We start from the raw sequence: 20975 nt of genomic DNA, 5'->3' as shown, positions 1-20975 counted from the left end.
TGAGTTTATACACAAAGTAAGGTGACAATGTAGAGGCACAATCTGTATTTGCTGTTTTGGTTTCAGCCCTGGAACGTTAACGTTTCTCTGGACCAAAATTCATCCATCCATCCATTTTCTTCTGCTTATTAAGTCATCTCATGGAGGCAACAGGTCCAGGTGGAACCCCAGACATCCCTCTCCACAGCGACACACCAGAGAGAGTTTAAGATCCTTCCAGCAGGTTCTGGGTCTGCCTCGGGTTCTCCTCCCAGTGGGACATGATTACCAAGTGTCCTAATCAGATGCTTGAACCACCTTAATGCAAAGGTGATGACGTTCCTTGTCTTATCTCTGAGGAGAAAGCTCTTTTCAGCCATTTGTACCAAGGATCCAGGTGGACCAGTAAATGGAGAGCTTTGCCTCAGCAAAAGCAACTCAGCTCCTTCTTCACCACAAAGAAACGGCGAACCAAGCCTCGATCCGTTGAGCCATTTCTCGCTCAGATGGTTGAACTTTTCTGCTGAAAGCAAAAGAGCCGCACATAACAACACCACCAATCGTGTCAGAACTGGAACAGGGCACTTCTGCTCCACTTAATGAGGACATCTTATCGATAAATCTTTTTTTTTTTTAACAACATCCTGCATGTGCAATCTTTTAGAAAGGCAACATGTTTTAAAAACACTATCAAACAAATGCATTTAGCTGTTGTACCCTCATGTACTCTCAAACCACGAGGCTGTTAAACCTGAACAGTAATCATTTTAAAAGGCACATCTTTAAAAGCACTTTTTGTAGATGTTTCACTTGTACAAGCAAGAAGCTGTAGAATTATATGGATGGAGCTGATATCATACACTCTCCTGCACTTTTTCTGGAGTCCTGGAGATATTACGTCACTGCAACGTTTCTGGATGGTTGCAGAAAAATGAAATTAAAGCAATATGTTAATTACAGATCATGCATTGGAGAGCAGCTTCTTCAGCACCAAACCCTTACTGTAAGAATTTATTGTAACTGAATTCAAGAAGTCATCTCCGGGCACTAAACAGAAAAAGAGTCCAACGCATAAATCCGAATGGGTCTAAAACAGATCCAGAATCAAATCCAATTACACGGTGTATTCACACCAGGAAAGTCCTTTGGTCCGCTTGTTTGGTCCGGACCAAAAGTGGACTTTATTTTTTTCGTTTGGTGCGGTTTGCGTTCACATTGTGCTTTTTTGTAAGCGGACTATAATTTATAAACAAAGCCACGTGGGTGACGGTCATTGCTCCCATTGGACAGAAAGACGGGGCAGCGGTTGGAAATAAAGATGGAGGTCCTGCGTGCTGGATTCGTTCTGTTGGTACAATTACAGCACCATTTTGAAATTCAAGAGCAGCTCATTCAACGTCGGTTTAATGACGTTTTACTTCGAATTTTAGAACGGCGCCGGCAAATGCGTGCTGCAATATTAGCAGCAATAATGCTATTTGTCCCATGATGCTTAGCAATGGTGGCCCGTGAAGTCCAAAAAGGTGCATGCTTTACGTAGTTAGTTCGGTTCAAGTCCGGTCTGTATTCACACCAGAAGCAAACCGCACCAGAGTTGGTTTGGAAGCGGACCGAGACCACCTCAAAAAGCGGGTCTCGGTCCGGTTGTTTGATCCGCACCGGAGTTCGCATGACTGTATTCACACCTGCACAAAAAGTCCGGAACCAACGCTGGAAACGAACTCTGCTTCGATTAAAGCGGACCAGATGTGTCAGCTCTGAATACAACCACAGTCAATTTGTTCCTGTTTTAATACAACAGTTTGGCACACAGTGTCACTGCTTTTAAAAGAGGCATCTTCACAGTCCCTGTCAAAAAAATCAAGTTAAGCATCTCCAATGTGAAAATGTTATAACAGCCTCTGCAGAAGATGGAAATTTTCTCCATAGTTAGTGTTGCCTACAGAGGACATGAGTAAACTCTGTGTTTGCGTTTATCGTCTAAAATATTTAATAAAAACGAATAATTTAGGTTACTGAATGGCTCAGATCGTGGAGCAGGGTCCCCACTTATAGATGTCCTCGGTTCCAGTCCTGGACTCATGTCTCACTCTGTCCTTCGCAGCAGGTCTCCCCCCCGTCCCCCCGTCCACCCGTCTTTCTTTCTGCCCACTCTCCACTCTTAATGAAGGCCAGCAGAGCCCACAAAACCTTTGAAAATAATCACAAATGGTTTTGATCTTTACTGATGGACCTCACTGAAAATTACCAATAAATGTCCCCTCTGTTTTTAAGCTGCCATTCAGGGAGTGCTTTGAAATGAAACACTTTAACCCTGTCAGCTCAGGAGAAGGTCTGTGTGGTACGATTTGTTCATGATTTTAAAAAGTTTCCCCAGACAACTTTCAGAATTTCTGCTGCATCATTTTCTGACTTAAACAAGGGTTTCAGAAATGCATCATTTTCAGCTAAAATAAACCAAAAAACACAAAATAACAGGGCAGTGTCTGGATTTTTATTGAGTAAAAAAACCTTCATATTCTGCTGAACATCAGAATTAATCACTGATTGCTTCGTTTCGAACACTCCCAGGTTCACAAATAATTTTAACTCACAAGGATTTAATTTAGATTTACGAGACCCTAATGACTCATTTGTCTTTTACAATTACACCTGAAGTTATCAAGAGAAAAGGGTTATTTTCAGGCATTTAGTACCTGACAATAATTATATCACTAAATAGTTTTAAATGTTAATCTCAGGAGGCATGTGTGCCTTTCACCTGATTTAATTTGCAAAGTTTTGGTGTGGGAGTAGCTGAGAGTGATCCCCAACACATATTCTGAGCTCCAATGGATCTTTGTTTAGAATTTTGCCATTAGCTATTTGCAGGCAACCCTGTCTGTCTGTTAGCGAAATATCTCATGAACCACTGGACAGATTTTAATGACACTTTCAGGACGCAACTATTGGATGTGCATCCACAACTCAAGATGGCCGCCACAGCCTTCTTAGAAAACACAGAAATGACAATGAATCTGCCAGGAGGGGTGGTGAGGGTGGCAAACCCAATGCGCAGACTCATCTTGGTTTAAAATAATTTATTTTAAAATAAAAAGGACAAAAACAAAAGGCTGATGATGCAGCAGAACCAAGCAATAACAAAAAACCAGAACGTAGCAAAAACAACAAGGCAAAACACGGGAGAGACCAGATAGAGAGGGCAAGAGACAATGGACCAGCAAGAAAGTAGAGCAGGGGTGGGCAATCCTGGTCCTGGAGGGCCACCATCCTGCATGTTTTACTTGTTCCTCTGCTCCAACACACCTGATTTGAATCAATGGGTGATTAACAGGTTTCTGCAGAACATGAAGAGGTGATTTAACCTCTGAATCAGGTGTGTTGGAGCAGGGAAACAAGGAAAACATGCAGGATGGTGGCCCAAAGAGGACCAGGATTGGAGACCACTGAAGTAGAGGGAAAGACCAGGTTTTAAAGCAGAGGGTAATTAGGAGAAGTGGGCACAGGTGAGTGATTACAACTATGAGCAGGTGGAGACGGGCGTGGCAGGTAAACAAGTGAATAATGACATGAAACATGACTAAATAAAATAAAAGAAACAATAAATCCAAACTGAAACATTAATCAGAAACATGAAAATGTAACCCCTGAAAACAGAAAAACAAAGCACCAAGACCCAAGACTCAAAAATACTGAAGTCAATGACAAAATCAGCTAGTTTTACAGCTATTGTGCTAAAAAATGGGTGGGGTTACAGGCACGAGTCATTTAACAACAGTGCTACTCTTTGCACAACATCTTTGTTTAAAACTTTAGCAGTAACTGCTGGAGTCAACCCTGTTTGTCTGTTAGCAAAATATCTCATGAACTCGTGATTTTATTGAAACTCTCGGGAAGCAATCACCGCATGTACGTCTGCAACTGATTGACTTTGGAGTCAGTCCAGCTGAAGATGTCCACCACAGCTGATCAGCATTAGCATAAAAAGATCTTAGTTTAAGACGGTGGCAGGTGATATGCATTCCTTCAACAAATGCTTGGCTTTTAATGTTTTCTAGGTTTCAGTCTTTTCAGATTCAGTCAACATGTAGCTGTTCTTTAAGCTGCGCCAGCTGCAAATATATATTCAGTAATTTCCCAGACAGTTAGCTGTGGGCTAAATCAACCAGACAACAGATAAATATGAGATTTAAGGAGCGCCAAACAACAATACTTAATTTTGGTCGGGTAGATGTTCTGCAAAATTAAGCTGAAGTAGTTTTTTTTTTTTTTTATGACAGCAGAGAGAGAGAGAGAGAGAGAGAGAGAGTGAAGAGTGATAAAAAAAAGTGTGGGAGTCAGCATGTGAGCATGTTGTGGGCTGGAGTTAAAAGGTCATTTCTACACTGTCATTACTGCGTCCACACACACACACACACACACACAGCAACAGGAGAGGAGCTTACAGTATATACGAACTTATGGACAGCTATGTGGCTACGCTAACATGGTTGTTCTTGTGACCCAGAGAAGCTGCTGCCTCCTGCAGCCCTCCTACACTCTGTTTTTTTTTTTTCCCTTTCTGCACTTTCCCAGCAAGTAAAATTACCCCCATAGATCTTCTGAGTGTGACGTATTGATTGTGAGCCAAAGGGGAGGCTATCATCTCATCTGTGGTGCTGCTGCCTTTTCTGCTGAGTTAAAGCATGTTGGGCTATTTGTTGGACAAGACACTGTTCAAAGTTCAAGCTGATAACGGAAGATGATCGGATTTTCTAATGAAATGTTTATTATTGTAACTCTGAGCAGATATAATGGCTAAATCTGCGACGATCTGTGTGAAATGTCAAATTAAGAGCCTCACATTCCTTAGACTCGGATCATTCTCCGCAGGGAAATGACAGCCGTTTTAAAAATATTAGGCTCAGTCTCCTGCAATAATGCAAGATGTCACTCTCAGCTACTACCACACCAAATTATAGCTCAATATTCATAAGGCTAATTTTGTTCAGAGGTTCATGAGATATTTTGCTAACAAACAGACACATGAACACTTTACCCTTTTGGTGGCTGGCATTAATAGCAGAGATATAGTAAAGTGTGACAGAGTTTAGATTAAAAAAAACACAAGTTACAGTCCCGTATGCACACATTATCTTGAATGTTTGTATTTCCTTTGACACCCACCCACACACACACACACACTGTTCCTGACTGCCAGCTCTTTTCAAAGCCCCGCTGACCAACAGTTTTCTCTTTTCCAGGACTTCTAAGCTCCGTATCTGGGCAGCCGCCATCACTTCAACCCCTTCCACCTGTCAGGTGCCCTTGCCTGCTTTAATGGTGGCAGCGAAGCGAGGACGGCTGCAGGGAGGGGTGTGTGTGTGTGTGTGGAGGGCGAGCAGTGGACGAGCTGCTGGATCCTGTCCCTGCCGCCGTGTGCCAACACTGCATCACAGTTCATTTCGCAGCCTTCTCTCTCCTTCGCCGCGCTCAGCCAAGCCTCTCAGCAGGTGCCTCTCTCTCGCTGCAGAAGAGTCCTGTCGCCACACAGGGCTGCATCTCTGTGCTCAAACTCCGAATGGCATGCAGCCACAAACGCTAAAATTACTAATGACCTCAGCGTTCAAAAGAATCTATTAAAATTCTTCCTTCTTTACTCATCTGCAGCAACTCTTTTCATTAATAGGGGTTTGTTTTATATTTAAAAACTGGCTGGAATGACAACTGTGAGCAAAAACAAGTGCAATCCTGAAAAAAAACACACTTATGTGAAAGCAGCAACGTATTTTTCTTTCTAATGATTGAAGTACTGGATGTTTCCGTGAGGCTCTACCTTTTCCGGCTTGTTTGCTCTGAAACATCAACTGCAGTTAGTTCTGAGAGGATGGAGGTGTCCTGGTACCACTACTTTGAAGATAAAGGTGTTTCATTGAGTACAATCCTCAAGAAGCAATCAATAAAGGCACAGCTGGACTTCTGCCGCTTTTTAAATTCGCCCGTTTGATGTTTCTGCACCAGTAAGGGCTGGACCACTGCACCGAGCAGAACCATGGAGTACCAGTGAGTTATTTAAACTGGGAACTTGCATCAGAATTTACTTCAGCTCACAGTTTCACTTCCGTTATCACAGAAATATTTTGCAACAATAAATAATACAGCCCAGTACATACCTGGAATTTACCTGGTACTTAAATGGTTCATACCTGGTATTTAAAAGGTATTTAGCTGGTGAAGCGCGTACATACCTGGGAATTATCCATCAATGTATTAGGCATGTACCTGATAATTACTCATTATTGTATTTACAAGGTATATACCTGGTACTTATATGATATACACTGGGTAAGTACTGGATATGAACTGGGTACACACTGGGCATGTATTGGGTACTTACCCAGTATGTACCTAGTAATTACCCATGTATGACGAAAGTATGTACATGGTAGGTACCTTCTACTTTCCTGGTACTTATCAGATATGTACATGGTATTTATTGGTTATACACTGGGTACATACCCAGTACTTAACAGGGTATGTACCTTGTACGTAACTGGTAATTACCAGGAACATACCTAGTACTTCCTGGGACAGGGCTGTACTATGAAGTGACTTGTTAACCAGTTCTTATAGGGTACGTACCAAGTATTTATCTGGCAAGTACCTGATGAGTTCCAGGTACTTACCAGATAAATACCAGGTGAGTTCCAGGTTTGTACCCTGTAAGTAGGTAGGTACATTTATTTATATAGCACTTTTCAGCACAAGGCGACTCAAAGTGCTTTACAACACAAGAACAAAATTACAGACAAAGTTACAGAACATGAAACACAAAAGCTAAACAAGATAAACTAAACTAAGTGTACAGTTTGGATAAATAATCTAAAACATGAGAATGCTAAACTAATGATACCGAGCTTTCTAAATGGTACCAGACCCTCTATACGGCCGACATAACAATTACTAAGGTCTAAACATAACTAAACTAAGGTACTAACAGTACCAAGGCCCTCTGAACAGCCAACGTAAGAATTTCTAATATATATATAGATAATCTAAATAAGGAACAACGGAAGGAAGAAAAAAAAAGAACTGCGCTGTATTATGTAAAGATACCAATCATTTTGACTGAGCACCAACTATGTCAAGACAATGAGTATATATGTTCTGTGCATGCATGTGTCAGTCTTGTTTTTTTTAATATCTCTAACATGACTACAGCAGCTAAGATCTACGAGCCTTTGTTAAACTCTACGTTAATTGTCGTGCTACTACAGTTATGCTAATGTTTTCATTTCCCGTGGAAAAGTGTGACTGCAGGTGATGACAAAGTGTGAGACAAAAGTGATGTAGACACTGTGACACCATCATTACTTCCTCCTCTCACTCCTGCCTAAATGTGTGATTAACAAGATTACAGTTTCTGTTGATGAATGGAGGGAAAAACGCAATTAAGCCACTGAGGATGATGTATGGTGACATCCAATTTAGAAAACAACCTACGCAGATGCTGGACTTTAATGTCGGATTAATCACTAAACTGTTTATTTAGCATTTTGTCACCAGTTACCGAAGTTTCACCGTATGGGAAGCGCATTTATAATTTAACTTGTTTATATAGATTTTCATGGAAGACCAAAATCGCAGCGCAGGACAAACCTTTCTCCTTTCCGACCATTATTGTTTTTATGCCTGCATAATACATTTTTGTTCTAGTGTTGCTTTTGGATGTGGTTACCAGGGTAACATCTCTAGTGGCCTGCAATTTCAGAGTATGGTGCCCTGTAATGTTGGCTCCATGTTGCCATAGCAAATTTCTCTGTTCTTCAGCGTACAGTGTATCAGGGGGCTTAGTGGGCTAATGCTCCTCAGTGCAGCAAACACTAAGACAGTTAATTAGGGTTTATGGGAAAATCAATATTGTGACTCATTCAAGGAAGAGTTTCTCCAATAAATTCATTTCCCTTTATCCTGCTCTGGTTTTCAGTTTCATTTTCAGCTTCAGAACCGCACTTTATAGAAATAACAGCGTTATATTTGGATGCTCTGCTTTGCAACAGAAATAATAACAGGTGTAACAAAGCAAAACATCCCATTACCTGTAAAACTGACTGATTTATAGTAAGTTTTGTGTTTGCTAAGTTTGATTACAAAACTGACTCCAGAAGTTAATCAGTTGTAGATGTACAGGGTGGGCCATTTATATGGATACACCTCAATAAAATGGGAACGGTTGGTAATATTAACTTCCTTTTTGTGGCACATTAGTATATGAGGGGGGGAACTTTTCAAGATGTTTGGGGACTATGACGGCTATTGAAGTCGGCCATTTTGGATCCAACTTTTGTTTTTTCAATCGGAAGAGGGTTATGTGACACATCAAACTTATTGGGATTTTCACAAGGAAAACAACGGGGTGCTTGGATTTAACGTAACTTTATTCTTTCATGAGTTATTTACAAGTTTCTCACCACTTATAAAATGTGTTCAAAGTGCTGCCCGTTGTGTTAGATTGTCAATGCAACCCTCTTCTCCCACTCTTCACAGACTGATAGCAACACCACAGGAGAAATGCAAGCTCAGGCTTCCAGTATTCGTAGTTTCAGGTGCTGCACATCTCGTATCTTCACAGCAGAGACGATCCCCTTCAGGTGACCCCAAAGATAAAAGTCTAAAGGGGTCAGATTGGGAGACCTTGGGGGCCGTTCAACTGGCCAACGACGACCAATCCACTTTCCAGGAAGTGGAAGTGGGAGAAGAGGGTTGCATTGACAATCCAACACAACGGGCAGCACTTTGAACACATTTTATAAGTGCTGAGAAACTTGTAAATAACTCATGAAAGAATAAAGTTACGTTAAAACCAAGCACATCGTTGTTCTTCTTGTGAAATTCCCAATAAGTTTGATGTGTCACATGACCCTCTTCCCACTGAAAAAACAAAAGTTGGTTTCAAAATGGCTGCCATGGTCACCACCCATCATATACTAATGTGCCACAAACAGAAGGTTAATATCACCAACCATTCCCGTTTTATTGAGGTGTAGCCATATAAATGGTCACCCTGTACATCCAATGATTATTTTCTGTGAGTTTCATCAAAATCAGTCCAGTGGTGCATGAGATATTTTGCTAACAGACAAACAAGGTTGACTCCAGTTAGTGACAAAGTTTTAAGCAAAGATGTAGAGCTCGAAGTAAGTGCTGGGTATTACTCTCAACTACTGTCACACCAACTTTCAGCTCAGTGTCTGTGAAACTGACTAAGTTACAGCAAGTTTGCGTTTTTTTAAGGTCAGTTAGCTTCGGTGGCCATCTTGAATTGAGTTAGTTAGTTGTAGATGCACATCCAATGATTACTTTCCAATTTTAATTCAAGTCTGTCCAGTGGTTAACAGGATGTTTTGCCAACAAATGGACAAACGTACACATAACATAAACATTATCGCCCGCCTTTACCATTTTAGTGGCAGGTGATAATAAATTATCTTAATTATCTTATCTTACTTTTTAGCAGCTGTGAACAAGCTGAACCAGACAAACACGTGTTCTACAGAAAACATATTGAGAGCTTGATGTTCTCTCCTGAAAAGATGCATAATCTGCACAAACCTTTCTGTTTTTCCCAAAGACGTGCTTTGAGAAAGAAACCGCAGCAATTTCTCAAATACAAAAACCACAAATTTACTTTTGACTGAAATATTCAAAGATGTAAAGAGAAGAACGTTTAATAAGTTTATATTGAAGTATTTAAGGAACTGCCTAATTTAGCAATAAATCCTTTGTGGGCTTAAAACTGAAACAGTTTGGAAACTCTTTGCTGGACCAGGTTTAGTGATTAATGAGCTGCAAATTCAACTATTGGTATAAACGCCGCCTTCCACGCCATCTTGGCTATCCTGAATCTGATTGACTTCAAAAGTTAATCAGTTGTAGATGTACGTCCAAGAGTTACCTCCCGCGAGTTTCTTTTAAATTCATCCAGTGGCTCATGAGATATTTTGCAATTAGTACAGACAGATGAACACGTGCACACACATGCCTTCGCCTTGGCAGATAATAAAAAGTGTCTGGTTGTCACATGAGGCGTGCCCCTAGGAACAGCACATCGATTCATCCTGTTTTGAATCAAATTTAAAACCTGGATTTACTGTCCAAACACACAAGATGTGGATTGATCCATCATTCTGACGAGACATGGCTGTGTCTTTAATTGAGACGTAGCCTTTTACATATTCAAGCATGTGCTGCACCATTGGCTGAATTACCCAATCATGAATGCTGTCTGTTGCCATTGGCTGAGCTCTTGAGAGAGCTCTAAACTGTGCTGAGAGGGGGGCGGGGGAGGCGGGGGCTCTCCATCTCCTCTGCGCTCCTCCATTCAACCTCTGTAGTCAGCAGAACGAGAGGCTGAGCGGAGCATCGCAGCATCCCCTGCTCCAGCATCCCCTGCTCCAGCATCCTGCAGGGGACTCAAGGAGGAGAGGAGAGGGGAGACGATCCTGTGGTAAACAGGGGGGGGGGAATAAAATAAAGCCGGGAACTGACAGATGAAGACGGGCAGAGGGGAGAAGAAAAGCACAGGGAGAAGGAGTGCTAAATTAAAGGACCTGGACAAACAGCGTTGCCTGAGGACCACTGCAGCTATACTAAATCTGGAGCTGTCAGGGCAAACTCTCAGCGAGCCAAAAGGGAGGAGAGGAGAAAAGAAGTGATTTGAAGAGCTGATCTCATCACTCCGGACAAGCAGGGATGGGAATCCTGAAAGTCTCTTCGTCAGCAGATCTAACCTCACATGAGAATACTGCCTTCAGGCCAACAGTTTGAACTTGCTTCTTCAAGAAACTGACCAAACAAGGACGAGATATGCCCTGGTAGTTCCCTAAAGGTGATCCCAAACCCTCCATCACACCTGTCTGCTCCCGGTGGATGACTTCTCTTCTCTGCTCCCACTGCTCGGCAGTTGAACACACTCATGGTCGATGCCAAGGGACGGAACATGAAATGTCTGACTTTCTTTTTAATGCTTCCTGAGTCGGTGAAAGGCAAGTCAAGCAAAAGCTCCAAGAAAGGGAATGCCAGCGGCGGCTCCAAGCTGCCCCCAGTCTGTTATGAGATAATCACTCTTCGGAGCAAGAAGAAGAAGAAGATGTCAGCAGAGATTTTTCCCACCAAGAAGCCGGCGTCCACGACCGCCACCACCACGACCACCACGGTGCAACAGTACCAACAGCAGAACCTCAACAACAACAACACCATACAGAACTGTAACTGGCAGGGGCTCTACTCGACCATCAGAGAAAGGTAGGAAGCATCTGCTAAAAAAACACATTTCCTACGTCATTTAAGGGCACTGTACAAAAATAAAAAGTCTGATCCAGATTCAAATCAAATTACAGTCAATTTTAGTTCTAATTATAATCACTTACAGTACATTATGAAATGCCAATTAGTAAAAGTAATTGATCTAAGGAAGCCAGCAGATAGGGTTGAAATATCCCCCCATCCTGAGCTACACATTAGTGACAGTGGAAAGGAATGACTCCCTTTCAACAGGAAAAAAACAGAACCAGAACCAGAACCAGAACCAGGCTCAGGACTGGCTGGGGTTTGAGAGGAAAGGAGCAAGACAAAGGCAGACACAGACGGATATGTCCAGGTGGAGTTTCTATGGGAAGAAAAACTAAGAAAAACACATTTTAATGCAAATAATATTTCATAATAATAATAATAATAATAATTGCAAATACAAATATGGAGGGTAGAGAGAGTAAAGACATCAGCAAAGTGAGGAAATTTCACCAGTTTCCTCCTGCAGTCTAAGCCCATAGCAGCAAAACTAAGAGAGAGCTCAGGAAACCCAAACCAACCCTAACTATAGGATTCATCATAAAGAAAAGTCTTAAACCTGATTTTAAAAGTAGACAGGGTGTCTCTACCTCACTGACAGAAACTGGAAGTTGGTTCCACAAGAGAGGAGCCTGAGAACTGAAAGCTCTGCTTCATGTTCTACTTTTAGAAACTCTAGGAACCACAAGTAAACCTGCAGTCTGAGAGCAAAGTGCTCTGTTTGTTTGCTCTGATTAGTCGTGATCCAAGCTGTTTAAATATTCCTGAAATCCTGCAAGAGAATTTCACTGCATGATAAAATGTATCACAAAGCAAAAACACTTTTTTTTGAGGTTGTAAATGTGTGTTTGTGGGTTTGAATATAGGAGGGGTCATTCAGACCTTATTTTTTGGTTTGCTTGGTGTTGGTGTTTGACTTCATTTTACACCCTCATCTCCTGCAGACTTCGTCTCTCTGATTTAACAGCGAGCCGACAGGCAGGAAGTGTGTTTGATAAGCAGACGCTGATCTGCACTAAAAAAGCACAATATTTACCTTGGCCTATCGTTTAAAAAGGCCCCAGCTGTAAATGTGCGTTTTCCGACCGGGCCTTTGTTGTCTCTCCAGAACATCGTGAAGCTGTTTACCAAGCCCTGTGACACGTTCCACCAATCAATTATATATGAACGCAGCTTTTATTGTTGGTCCCATTCTTTCACAGCAGGGGCTTTCCGTTGTTTTGATCCCTTATCTTTATAAAGGAAAACGAAATAATGGAAATGAGGACAATCCATTAAATTTAGCAGATGGAGCCCTCTACATCCTGAGAAGATGAAGCAAAAAACATCCTAATATTTCAAATTACAGGATCATAAATTAACCATTGGATGTATGTCTTCAACTTATTAACTCTTGGAGTCAATTCAGTTCAAAATGGCCGTCACAGCCAAATGACAATGTCAACGACTACTTTCTCAGCATAACAGGATCTCAGTTTAAAAAGGTGGAGTTTAACCAGACGTTATCTAATTCTGTCTTCTTGTCTCCTTTAGGAACTCAGTGATGTTCAACAATGAGCTGATGGCAGATGTTCATTTCGTCGTGGGTCAGCCTGGACGGACCCAGAGGCTGCCAGGACACAGAGTAAGAGTTTATCCGTCCGTAACATCTCGGTAACAGGGAGGAAATGAACGGGCGAGCCATCAGGCAGATTGTTGTTCATATCAAACAAGCATAAAATATATTCTTCCTCAGTCCCCGGCGTTAATGGAGGTCCTTTGTGCTCTCTGCACTCACTTCCGCACCATGTGTCTTTTTCGAGACGGTCCTCAATTATTTATGTAAATGAGGCTGGAGGAGAGCGAGCAAAAAGGGAGGAAGGGATGTCCTCGCAGAACGGACGGCGTCTGATTTCTGCTTGAGTGCTGATTTTTTTCAGAAAGTGCTCTGCAATCAAACAGATTTAGAGGAAAAAATGTCACAAAAATAGGACGCAGAGGAAGGTGCATCAAAGAAAAAGAAAAGAATTAAACTTTTGCAATAAATGTTGGTGCAAGAATACCATTGTTCCATTTGAAGGTGAAAAAGGAGCGATAATATTTTTCCCTGTGTCCATGTCTGTTTTTATCTGTACTGTTAGCAAAATATCTTACAAACCACTGGACAAAATTCAATGAAATTCTCAAAAAGTAACCATTAGATGTACATCTACAGCTGACCGACTTTATGAGTCAGGGTGATTCAAGATGGCCGCCACAGCTAACCAAATGCCTACAACTCAGTCAGTTTGACAAACATTGAGCGGAAATCTGAGCCGGTAGTAGCTGAGAGTCATTCACAGCACATATTCTGAGCTTAATATCTTAACTCCATCATTTCTCAACGTATAATAATTTTAGTTTAAACTCTGGCATGAAAGGTGGTGGGTGATATGCATTCCTATAAGGAATGCTAGGCCTTTATTTATCTTGTAACGTCACCTGATTTCTTATTTTTCTTCTGTCCTCATTACAAATGTAATGTATGTTCAGATAAATAATTAAAATTCACGTTGGTCTGAACCAAAATATTTCCACTCTTCCTCTATTTGAACCCATCTTGACATCTTTACAGCCATAAATTTAGCCCGCAGATAAGGTTGGAATTAGCTTGGGATTTCTTTTAATTTTTCTCCTTTATGTTGGACCCAAATGAGTAATTTGATTGGTAGCTGCGGTACACTTCCTGCTTTTAAAGAAAGCTGTTATGAAAGGGTGAAATGCCTTTTATGTTGGGACATTATGCCAGTGGGTTTTAAAAGATGTTCAGCTCAGCATTCTTAATTGTTTCTGGTCGGCCGGCGATCACATACGCATTGTCATTAAAATTATCTCTCAAGTTACCTCCTTCCAGGACTAGAAAAGCAGCTGTGAGCATTAAACTTATGTAGATGTCCATGAAATGTAATGGGTCATGAGATGATGCTGGTTTTATGCTAACCAGCCTATAAGCATCACGACATTAGTCACAAAATCCGAACCCCCCCTTTTTATTATTTTCCTGAGAAATTATGCTAACAGGCAGACAAATGAGCACCAAAAAAAAAAAGATTGGGACAACAGAAAACATCTGTCAGTTTCTCCAACCTGACTGCTGAAATGAAGCAAACAACCTCTAAATTAAATTAGAGAATAGCAGGGGTATAATTAAATGTGTATATGCGTGTCATGTGGACTCCTGTGAAATAATAGTCTGTTTTTTCTTGGTTTTTTTTCCCCTGTCTCTTCGGTTTCTCTCCTCGTTTTGACAGTACGTGTTGGCTGTGGGCAGCTCGGTGTTTCATGCCATGTTTTACGGAGAACTCGCTGAGAACAAAGATGAAATCCACATCCCAGACGTGGAACCAGCAGCATTTCTGGCAATGCTCAAGTAAGCAATCATTTCCTTTTTTACCTCAAAGCATAATACTTGAAGATATTTGTCTTAAGCAAAGAACATCAGCATTTATTACTTTCCCTGCTTTATATCCAACGCTTTCATATTCTTGACAAAACTGTGATAAACATCTTTCTTTTTTTAATCTAGGAGGTATTAAATTACACTTTTATTCACTATACACCAGTTATTTGCTTAATATTACCTATTTTTCCCTTCCTTTTATTATCATGATGTGTTTATTTCATCCTTGAAGGCAACATACAGCAGAATGAAAGAAAAAAATAATTGAGTTTACCAGTTTGATTAGTTTCCATGGGAATTTTACTGCTGGGATTGTTTAGTCTAATTGTTTTGGACACATTTTTGGACAAAAACCATGATGCCTTCTTGTCTGTTTTAACCATCGTCATCCCAGCTCGTCTCGTTGCTTGTCTGGGGTTTCCGAAAGCTGATCGTGTAGTATTTTTACTCCCACAGGTACATTTACTGCGATGAAATTGACCTGACTGCTGACACCGTGTTGGCCACTCTTTACGCCGCCAAAAAGTACATTGTCCCCCACCTGGCTCGTGCCTGCGTCAACTTCCTGGAGACCAGCCTGAGCGCCAAAAACGCCTGCGTGTTGCTCTCCCAGAGCTGCCTGTTCGAGGAGCCCGAGCTGACGCAGCGCTGCTGGGAGGTGATTGATGCCCAGGCTGAGCTGGCGTTGCGTTCTGAGGGCTTCTGCGACATTGATGCACAGACCCTGGAGAGCATCCTGCAGCGGGAGACTCTCAACGCTAAAGAGATCGTCGTGTTTGAGGCGGCACTCAGCTGGGCCGAGGCAGAGTGCCAGAGACAGGAGCTCACGTCTTCAACTGACAACAAGCGGAAAGTTTTGGGCAAGGCCATGTACCTGATACGAATCCCTACAATGGCGCTTGATGATTTTGCGAACGGCGCGGCTCAGTCGGGCGTGTTGACGCTTAATGAGACCAATGACATCTTCCTGTGGTACACGGCAGCCAAGAAGCCTGAGCTGCAGTTTGTCAGTCAGCCCAGGAAGGGTCTGACACCACAGCGCTGCCACAGATTCCAGTCCTGTGCCTACCGGAGCAATCAGTGGCGCTACAGAGGCCGTTGTGACAGCATCCAGTTTGCCGTGGATAAAAGGGTTTTTATCGCTGGCTTCGGGCTGTACGGATCTAGCTGCGGCTCTGCGGAGTACAGCGCAAAGATCGAGCTGAAACGTCAGGGCGTCCTGCTGGGACAAAACCTCAGCAAGTACTTCTCCGACGGCTCCAGCAATACCTTCCCGGTGTGGTTTGAGTATCCGGTCCAAATCGAGCCCGACACGTTCTACACCGCCAGCGTGGTTCTGGATGGAAACGAGCTGAGCTACTTTGGGCAGGAAGGAATGACCGAGGTGCAGTGTGGCAAAGTGACCTTCCAGTTCCAGTGCTCCTCGGACAGCACCAACGGCACCGGGGTGCAGGGAGGGCAGATCCCTGAACTCATCTTCTATGCCTGACGTCACCCATGCAAATGTCCGACTCATTTTGAGTGCACTTATTGAAAAGAGAAATTTATTACTTTATCCATAGTGTCAATCGATGGTATTTATTTTTGTCACAGTTAGATCTTAGACCTGTCTAAGGGTCTCATGTGGTTATGTTTTTAGTAAATGGTCCACTTGAGTAGGACCAGATAGATGTCTTGTCCTAAAATTGAAAAAAATATATATTGCAAAAGATGCGCATGTATATATGAATATATGTAAATTCTGAAATGTATATGATGCCGCATTTGTGGCCTAGCTGGCGTAAAGATATCTTATATATTAAAGATGCTACACTGTTTATCATTTTTATGCTTGAATAGAGGGCACTAAGAGAACAGCAATACTTCACACTCTGTACTCTGTAGTGATTTTCTCATCCCATGATCCGGATGGGACTGAAGGACACATCATGGGAGGGGAAACAGTTGTATGATATCCAAAAATCACAGTTACAATCCACGATTTGAGTCAGAATACACTGTCTGTCCTGTTGTAATATCTAGTGGTGTTTGCGTTTGTTTTCCAACTGATGGGCCGTCCACATGGGGACGTTTTTTTGGGAGTGTCATTTCAGCCTTGCGTCCTCGCATGGAGCCACAAAATGTTTTTGTTTTTGAAAACTGATCCCAGAGTGAAAGAAATCTTGACATGCCACCTTTGCATTTTCATGTAGACCATTCTACATGTGTAGAATCTTCCCCTTCAAACGGAATCTGAAGTTTTTAAGTCCTCCAGGAAACAACAAAAAAGCCACCTCAGATATGTTTTTCCAAGCGTAGATTCTTGTTGATTCACATAGATCTCACCTTGCTGCTTTATGCTCAAATATTCCTTCTTTAACACATTTAGTTGTAGTTAGTTATTTCATGCTAAAAAAGAAAGGTTGCGGGGTTGCGTGCGAGGTAGTAGGCGGGGCTTAAAGCCTCGCAGTAGCAGTTCAGAGACTCTGGTTCGAAAAAATACAACATGGCTGCAGTTCCCAACAGTTGGCCTATAATTAGGTACAGGTATGAGTACGAGTACGAGTAAATTTACTTTGAAAATGTGTGAAAATCAGAGGAGCAGTCTTCTGCTGAGCGGCGAGATTGTCGGGAAGCTCGTGCTCAGATCTGTATATTCTTTTCTGCTCAATGTGTTGTTCTTATTTTAGACATTTATCAAATTGCTTGTGTGGAAAAGTGCCAGATTTAGTTCCTCCTCTTGACATCTTAGCAGTCCATTCCACTTTTTTTCACAAACGTTCACTTTGAAACACCTCCACGCAGCTTCTTCTTCTTCTTCTGGTGTTTATTGGCAGATAGCAAACAGCTTTATGGTGAATTACCAACAACAACCAGTATGGGAATGTGGATCAGGACGGCTAAGTCAAAGAACAACAACAAAAACTTGTTCCTCCTCTACATCCTGACACCTGGTGAATATAAAGTGGTGCAGTATTGGACTGAAACCCAACACTAGCATTGGTTTCAGTGCATCCCATCTAAAATATACGGACAAAATAAAACCTTTTGAGAACAATGATGCCATAGCCCCATTTCTGACCTGATGAAAACCAGACGACGTCCTCTTCGTCTCATTTTACGCACCAACCGAGCTCCAAGCCTTGTTTCCTGTTTTATTGGTGCATCTTCCTAAAAGCGCCACACGCAGGCCTGGCGTGGCTATTGCAGCGTTCGTGTCGTTTCCTAGAAACAATGCCAACTTTACGAGGATATTATGAGAAACACGAAACGATTCTTTTGGAAGCTGTGTTTCTATGTGTGTCCCTTTGTATCTTGTAACACTCAGACATGGCTTCTTTCTTCTTTCTGCACCTGCTCACATCTTGACCTTTATTCCATCGATGCCTCGTATAAAAACAAAGGCTGCAGTTTTGTTTTGTTTTTTTATTCAGATGATGTGAACAAAAAAAAAAGATGGATGAAAATGGTAAAAAAGAAAGGTTTATGTGTCTGCCTAAAATGTTGTTTGGTTTTGAAGATGAGCATCATGGGTGGGATGAAATTTTATGCAAATCCTGTCTGATTAAAATGAGGTGATTCACCAACAGTTTTAGTTCTGATTCAGCGTTCACTAAACTCAATATGAAGTCCCAGATACCTCCACGAAGAACAGTTCCTGAAGAAAATAATGTTTTAATCTTGTGAATGTTCAACGGAGCCTTCATAAGCATCCTCTGTTCACATGCAGCCCAGTTTATTCATTTTAAACCAACTTTAATTTGAAAAAAAACGTCTGATTTGCGTTTTTTTATGCAGCTGTTCACAAAAAACGCAAACAATTCGTACAGTAAAATGTAGAATTTATAATCATTACAATTCAAGCAGGTTGAAAGCTTTCTCTGGTTATCTGCACTGTGGCACTCCCAACATGAGCAGGTTGGTTTTATTTTTTTACCCCCCATTTTATCTGGTGTGTATTGCTAATTATTCTGGCGCCTTGTTTTTGTTTACAGCAAAAAAGATCAATGACTGAGTCGGGTGTTGGAAGCTGCTGCTTATTTTAGGGACTTTCACTTCTTTTTGTTAAGTAAAAAAAAAATAAAACAACAAAAATAATAAAAAATGTGTGGAGCACCCTCTCCAAACGTGATCAAACCGTTTCAGCAAACTGTATCCGTTCCACTGTTGCACTGATGTTGATTTGTGAACCAGTTTGTTTTGGAACCACTATGCTTCTTCTTTTTTTTTTTTTTTTCCTGGTGTGGGGTTAAACGTCTGAGATGTCAGAGAGTTTTGCACACAGAAATGTCTGCGGATGGAAATGAAAAGGTGTTTAATCGTGTTGAAGTGCTGGAGGACCGACGAATGTGTACGGTTGTTGATGACGCAAATAAACAGGAGTTGTATAAACGGATCGTGTTTTCTTTTCGCACAATTAAAGTCTTAGTATTCCTGGAAGGAATGCAAATCGCCCACTGCCTCTCATTTTAATAACTCTCAGCTACTACCACACCAAATCTGAGCATAAAAACATTCATCGGTTGTACATTCAGTGGTTACTTTATGCAAGTTCAATGGAAATTGGTCCAGTGGCTCATGAGATGTTTTGCTAACAGACAGACACTCACACAAACACAATCAGTGGTGGACAGTAACAGAGTACATTTACTTGATTACTGTACTTAAGTACATTTTTTGAGAATCTTCACTTTACTTGAGTAATTTTTTGGGGGGGAACTTTTAACTTTCAGTCCACTACATTTCCAGGAAGCTGGTCGTTACTTTGTGGTAACAGATTCAACCTTAAACCTCGGCTCCACAGTGAAAGTGTGAGGAGAATCAAGCCTCTCTGGTTTGGTGTTTTTAAACAAAAAAATCCTTATTTTTTGTTGCATTTTTATGCTGAAGTTCCTTCCAGGTGGTGTAGAAGTTGCAGCAGAGTGTTTCTACGCATCGATACATCAGGTGGTTTCTGAAAGTGACAAGGTTCTGCAAAATTACTGATATCAGAAAACTTAATTTGTATTTTTGAATACTTAAGTATTTTCAAAAGTGAGTACTTCAGTACTTTAAAATGAGTACATTTTTGACCGAGGAACTTTTACTTGTAGTTGAGTGAGATTTGACCATGAGTATCAATACTTTTACTCAAGTACTACAGTTGAGTACTTCGTCCACCACTGAACACGATGATCGCCCTCATTTTTCAGCACCAAGCGATAAAAAAGTGATGTTACGCAGCAAAGACGTTGCCCTTCAGTGCTGCAGTGATTTATAAAACAAAAACAGCTGTCTGTTGACTGATGGGCCTTGTCTTTGTCACTTTTACATTCAGGCTTTAACATCAATTTATGACGTTTTCGAGTTTTTCCATCAATTCTCCACAAACAGGAAGTTGCAGACAGGATGGGGAAAACTCGTTTAGTCTTATTTTTTTCCACGGCATTCAGAAAAGAAAGGCTGATAACGCCAGGTTGAGTTTTTAGAGTTTAAATAAGTGGAGAGAAGTAATATTAAAATCCAGCCTCTGCGGCTGTTCGACCCAATTCTGATCTGAACGCACTGATTAAAAAAAGGAAATAAAAAAGCCGTGATTCTCATAAGAGGATTCCTGCTCCTCTACACTTTTGTCTGTGAAAGGGGGCCTTTAGGAAATTAAATTCAAATTGGCAATCATAGATACCTTCCTCCCACAGTAATAAAACGATGCATAAAAAAAGGCAATCGGCAGATGTCTCTAATTGTGTGACAGGGATAAGAAGTCTCTAAACAGGATGAATAAAAAATGTATATTTTATATGTGCTCTGCATGTTATTTAAGACATTATTTCCTGGGAGAAAATATGTCAGGTGCTCAACAATGAACTTAATCAATAGAGCCAGTTTGACATCAACACAGAGCAGAAAGTGGTGGATAAATAAATGGGAAAAAAGGGGAGATTTTACATGAATGTAGCTCTAATGTTGTAATCAGGATTATTATTGGTCTGGGACTCTGACGCTGCGGGAGGCCGAGGCTTTTCTGTTGCTTCTGAAGCGAAAATAAAACGTTTTCCTCTTTTTGCTTTTATTGAAGAAGCTTTTTAAACCGATCACTTCCTGTTTGAGACAATTAGCTCAGAAGAAAAAATGACAAATTTGGTTAGAAGTTACTGGAAACTAAAGAATTTTCATTTTCTGCAACAATGCAGTGTGAGCGCTAAAGAAGCTGAAACTGAGCTGGTAAAGCTAAAAGAAGCAGAAGGCTAGCTAAAAGGAACACAATGCCAGCTGAAAGCTACAAAAAAAA

General features: G+C 41.3%; 1 protein-coding gene across 1 annotated transcript; it reads left to right on the top strand.

Moving 5' to 3' along the window:
* Positions 1 to 10364: 10364 nt before the first annotated feature.
* Positions 10365 to 19130, top strand: btbd3b (BTB (POZ) domain containing 3b). The gene is made up of 4 exons (XM_017436699.2): positions 10365 to 11262; positions 12841 to 12931; positions 14577 to 14695; positions 15182 to 19130. The coding sequence occupies exons 1-4, from the start codon at positions 10934 to 10936 to the stop codon at positions 16212 to 16214; spliced, it is 1572 nt and encodes a 523-aa protein (XP_017292188.1). The 5' UTR covers positions 10365 to 10933; the 3' UTR covers positions 16215 to 19130.
* Positions 19131 to 20975: the final 1845 nt, after the last annotated feature.

Source organism: Kryptolebias marmoratus, linkage group LG22 (assembly GCF_001649575.2).
Source record: "Kryptolebias marmoratus isolate JLee-2015 linkage group LG22, ASM164957v2, whole genome shotgun sequence".
Classification (NCBI taxonomy): domain Eukaryota; kingdom Metazoa; phylum Chordata; class Actinopteri; order Cyprinodontiformes; family Rivulidae; genus Kryptolebias; species Kryptolebias marmoratus.
Note: the sequence above shows the minus strand (reverse complement) of the source record. Positions and strands in the feature narration are given on the sequence as shown.

What these genes read in the sequence shown, in the direction of transcription:
- btbd3b (XM_017436699.2), top strand. Translation starts at nt 10,934, where the DNA reads ATGGTCGATGCCAAGGGACGGAACATGAAATGTCTGACTTTCTTTTTA. An exon ending in TACTCGACCATCAGAGAAAG is followed by an intron (nt 11,263 to 12,840) that starts GTAGGAAGCATC and finishes TGTCTCCTTTAG; the next exon opens with GAACTCAGTGATGTTCAACA. An exon ending in AGAGGCTGCCAGGACACAGA is followed by an intron (nt 12,932 to 14,576) that starts GTAAGAGTTTAT and finishes TCGTTTTGACAG; the next exon opens with TACGTGTTGGCTGTGGGCAG.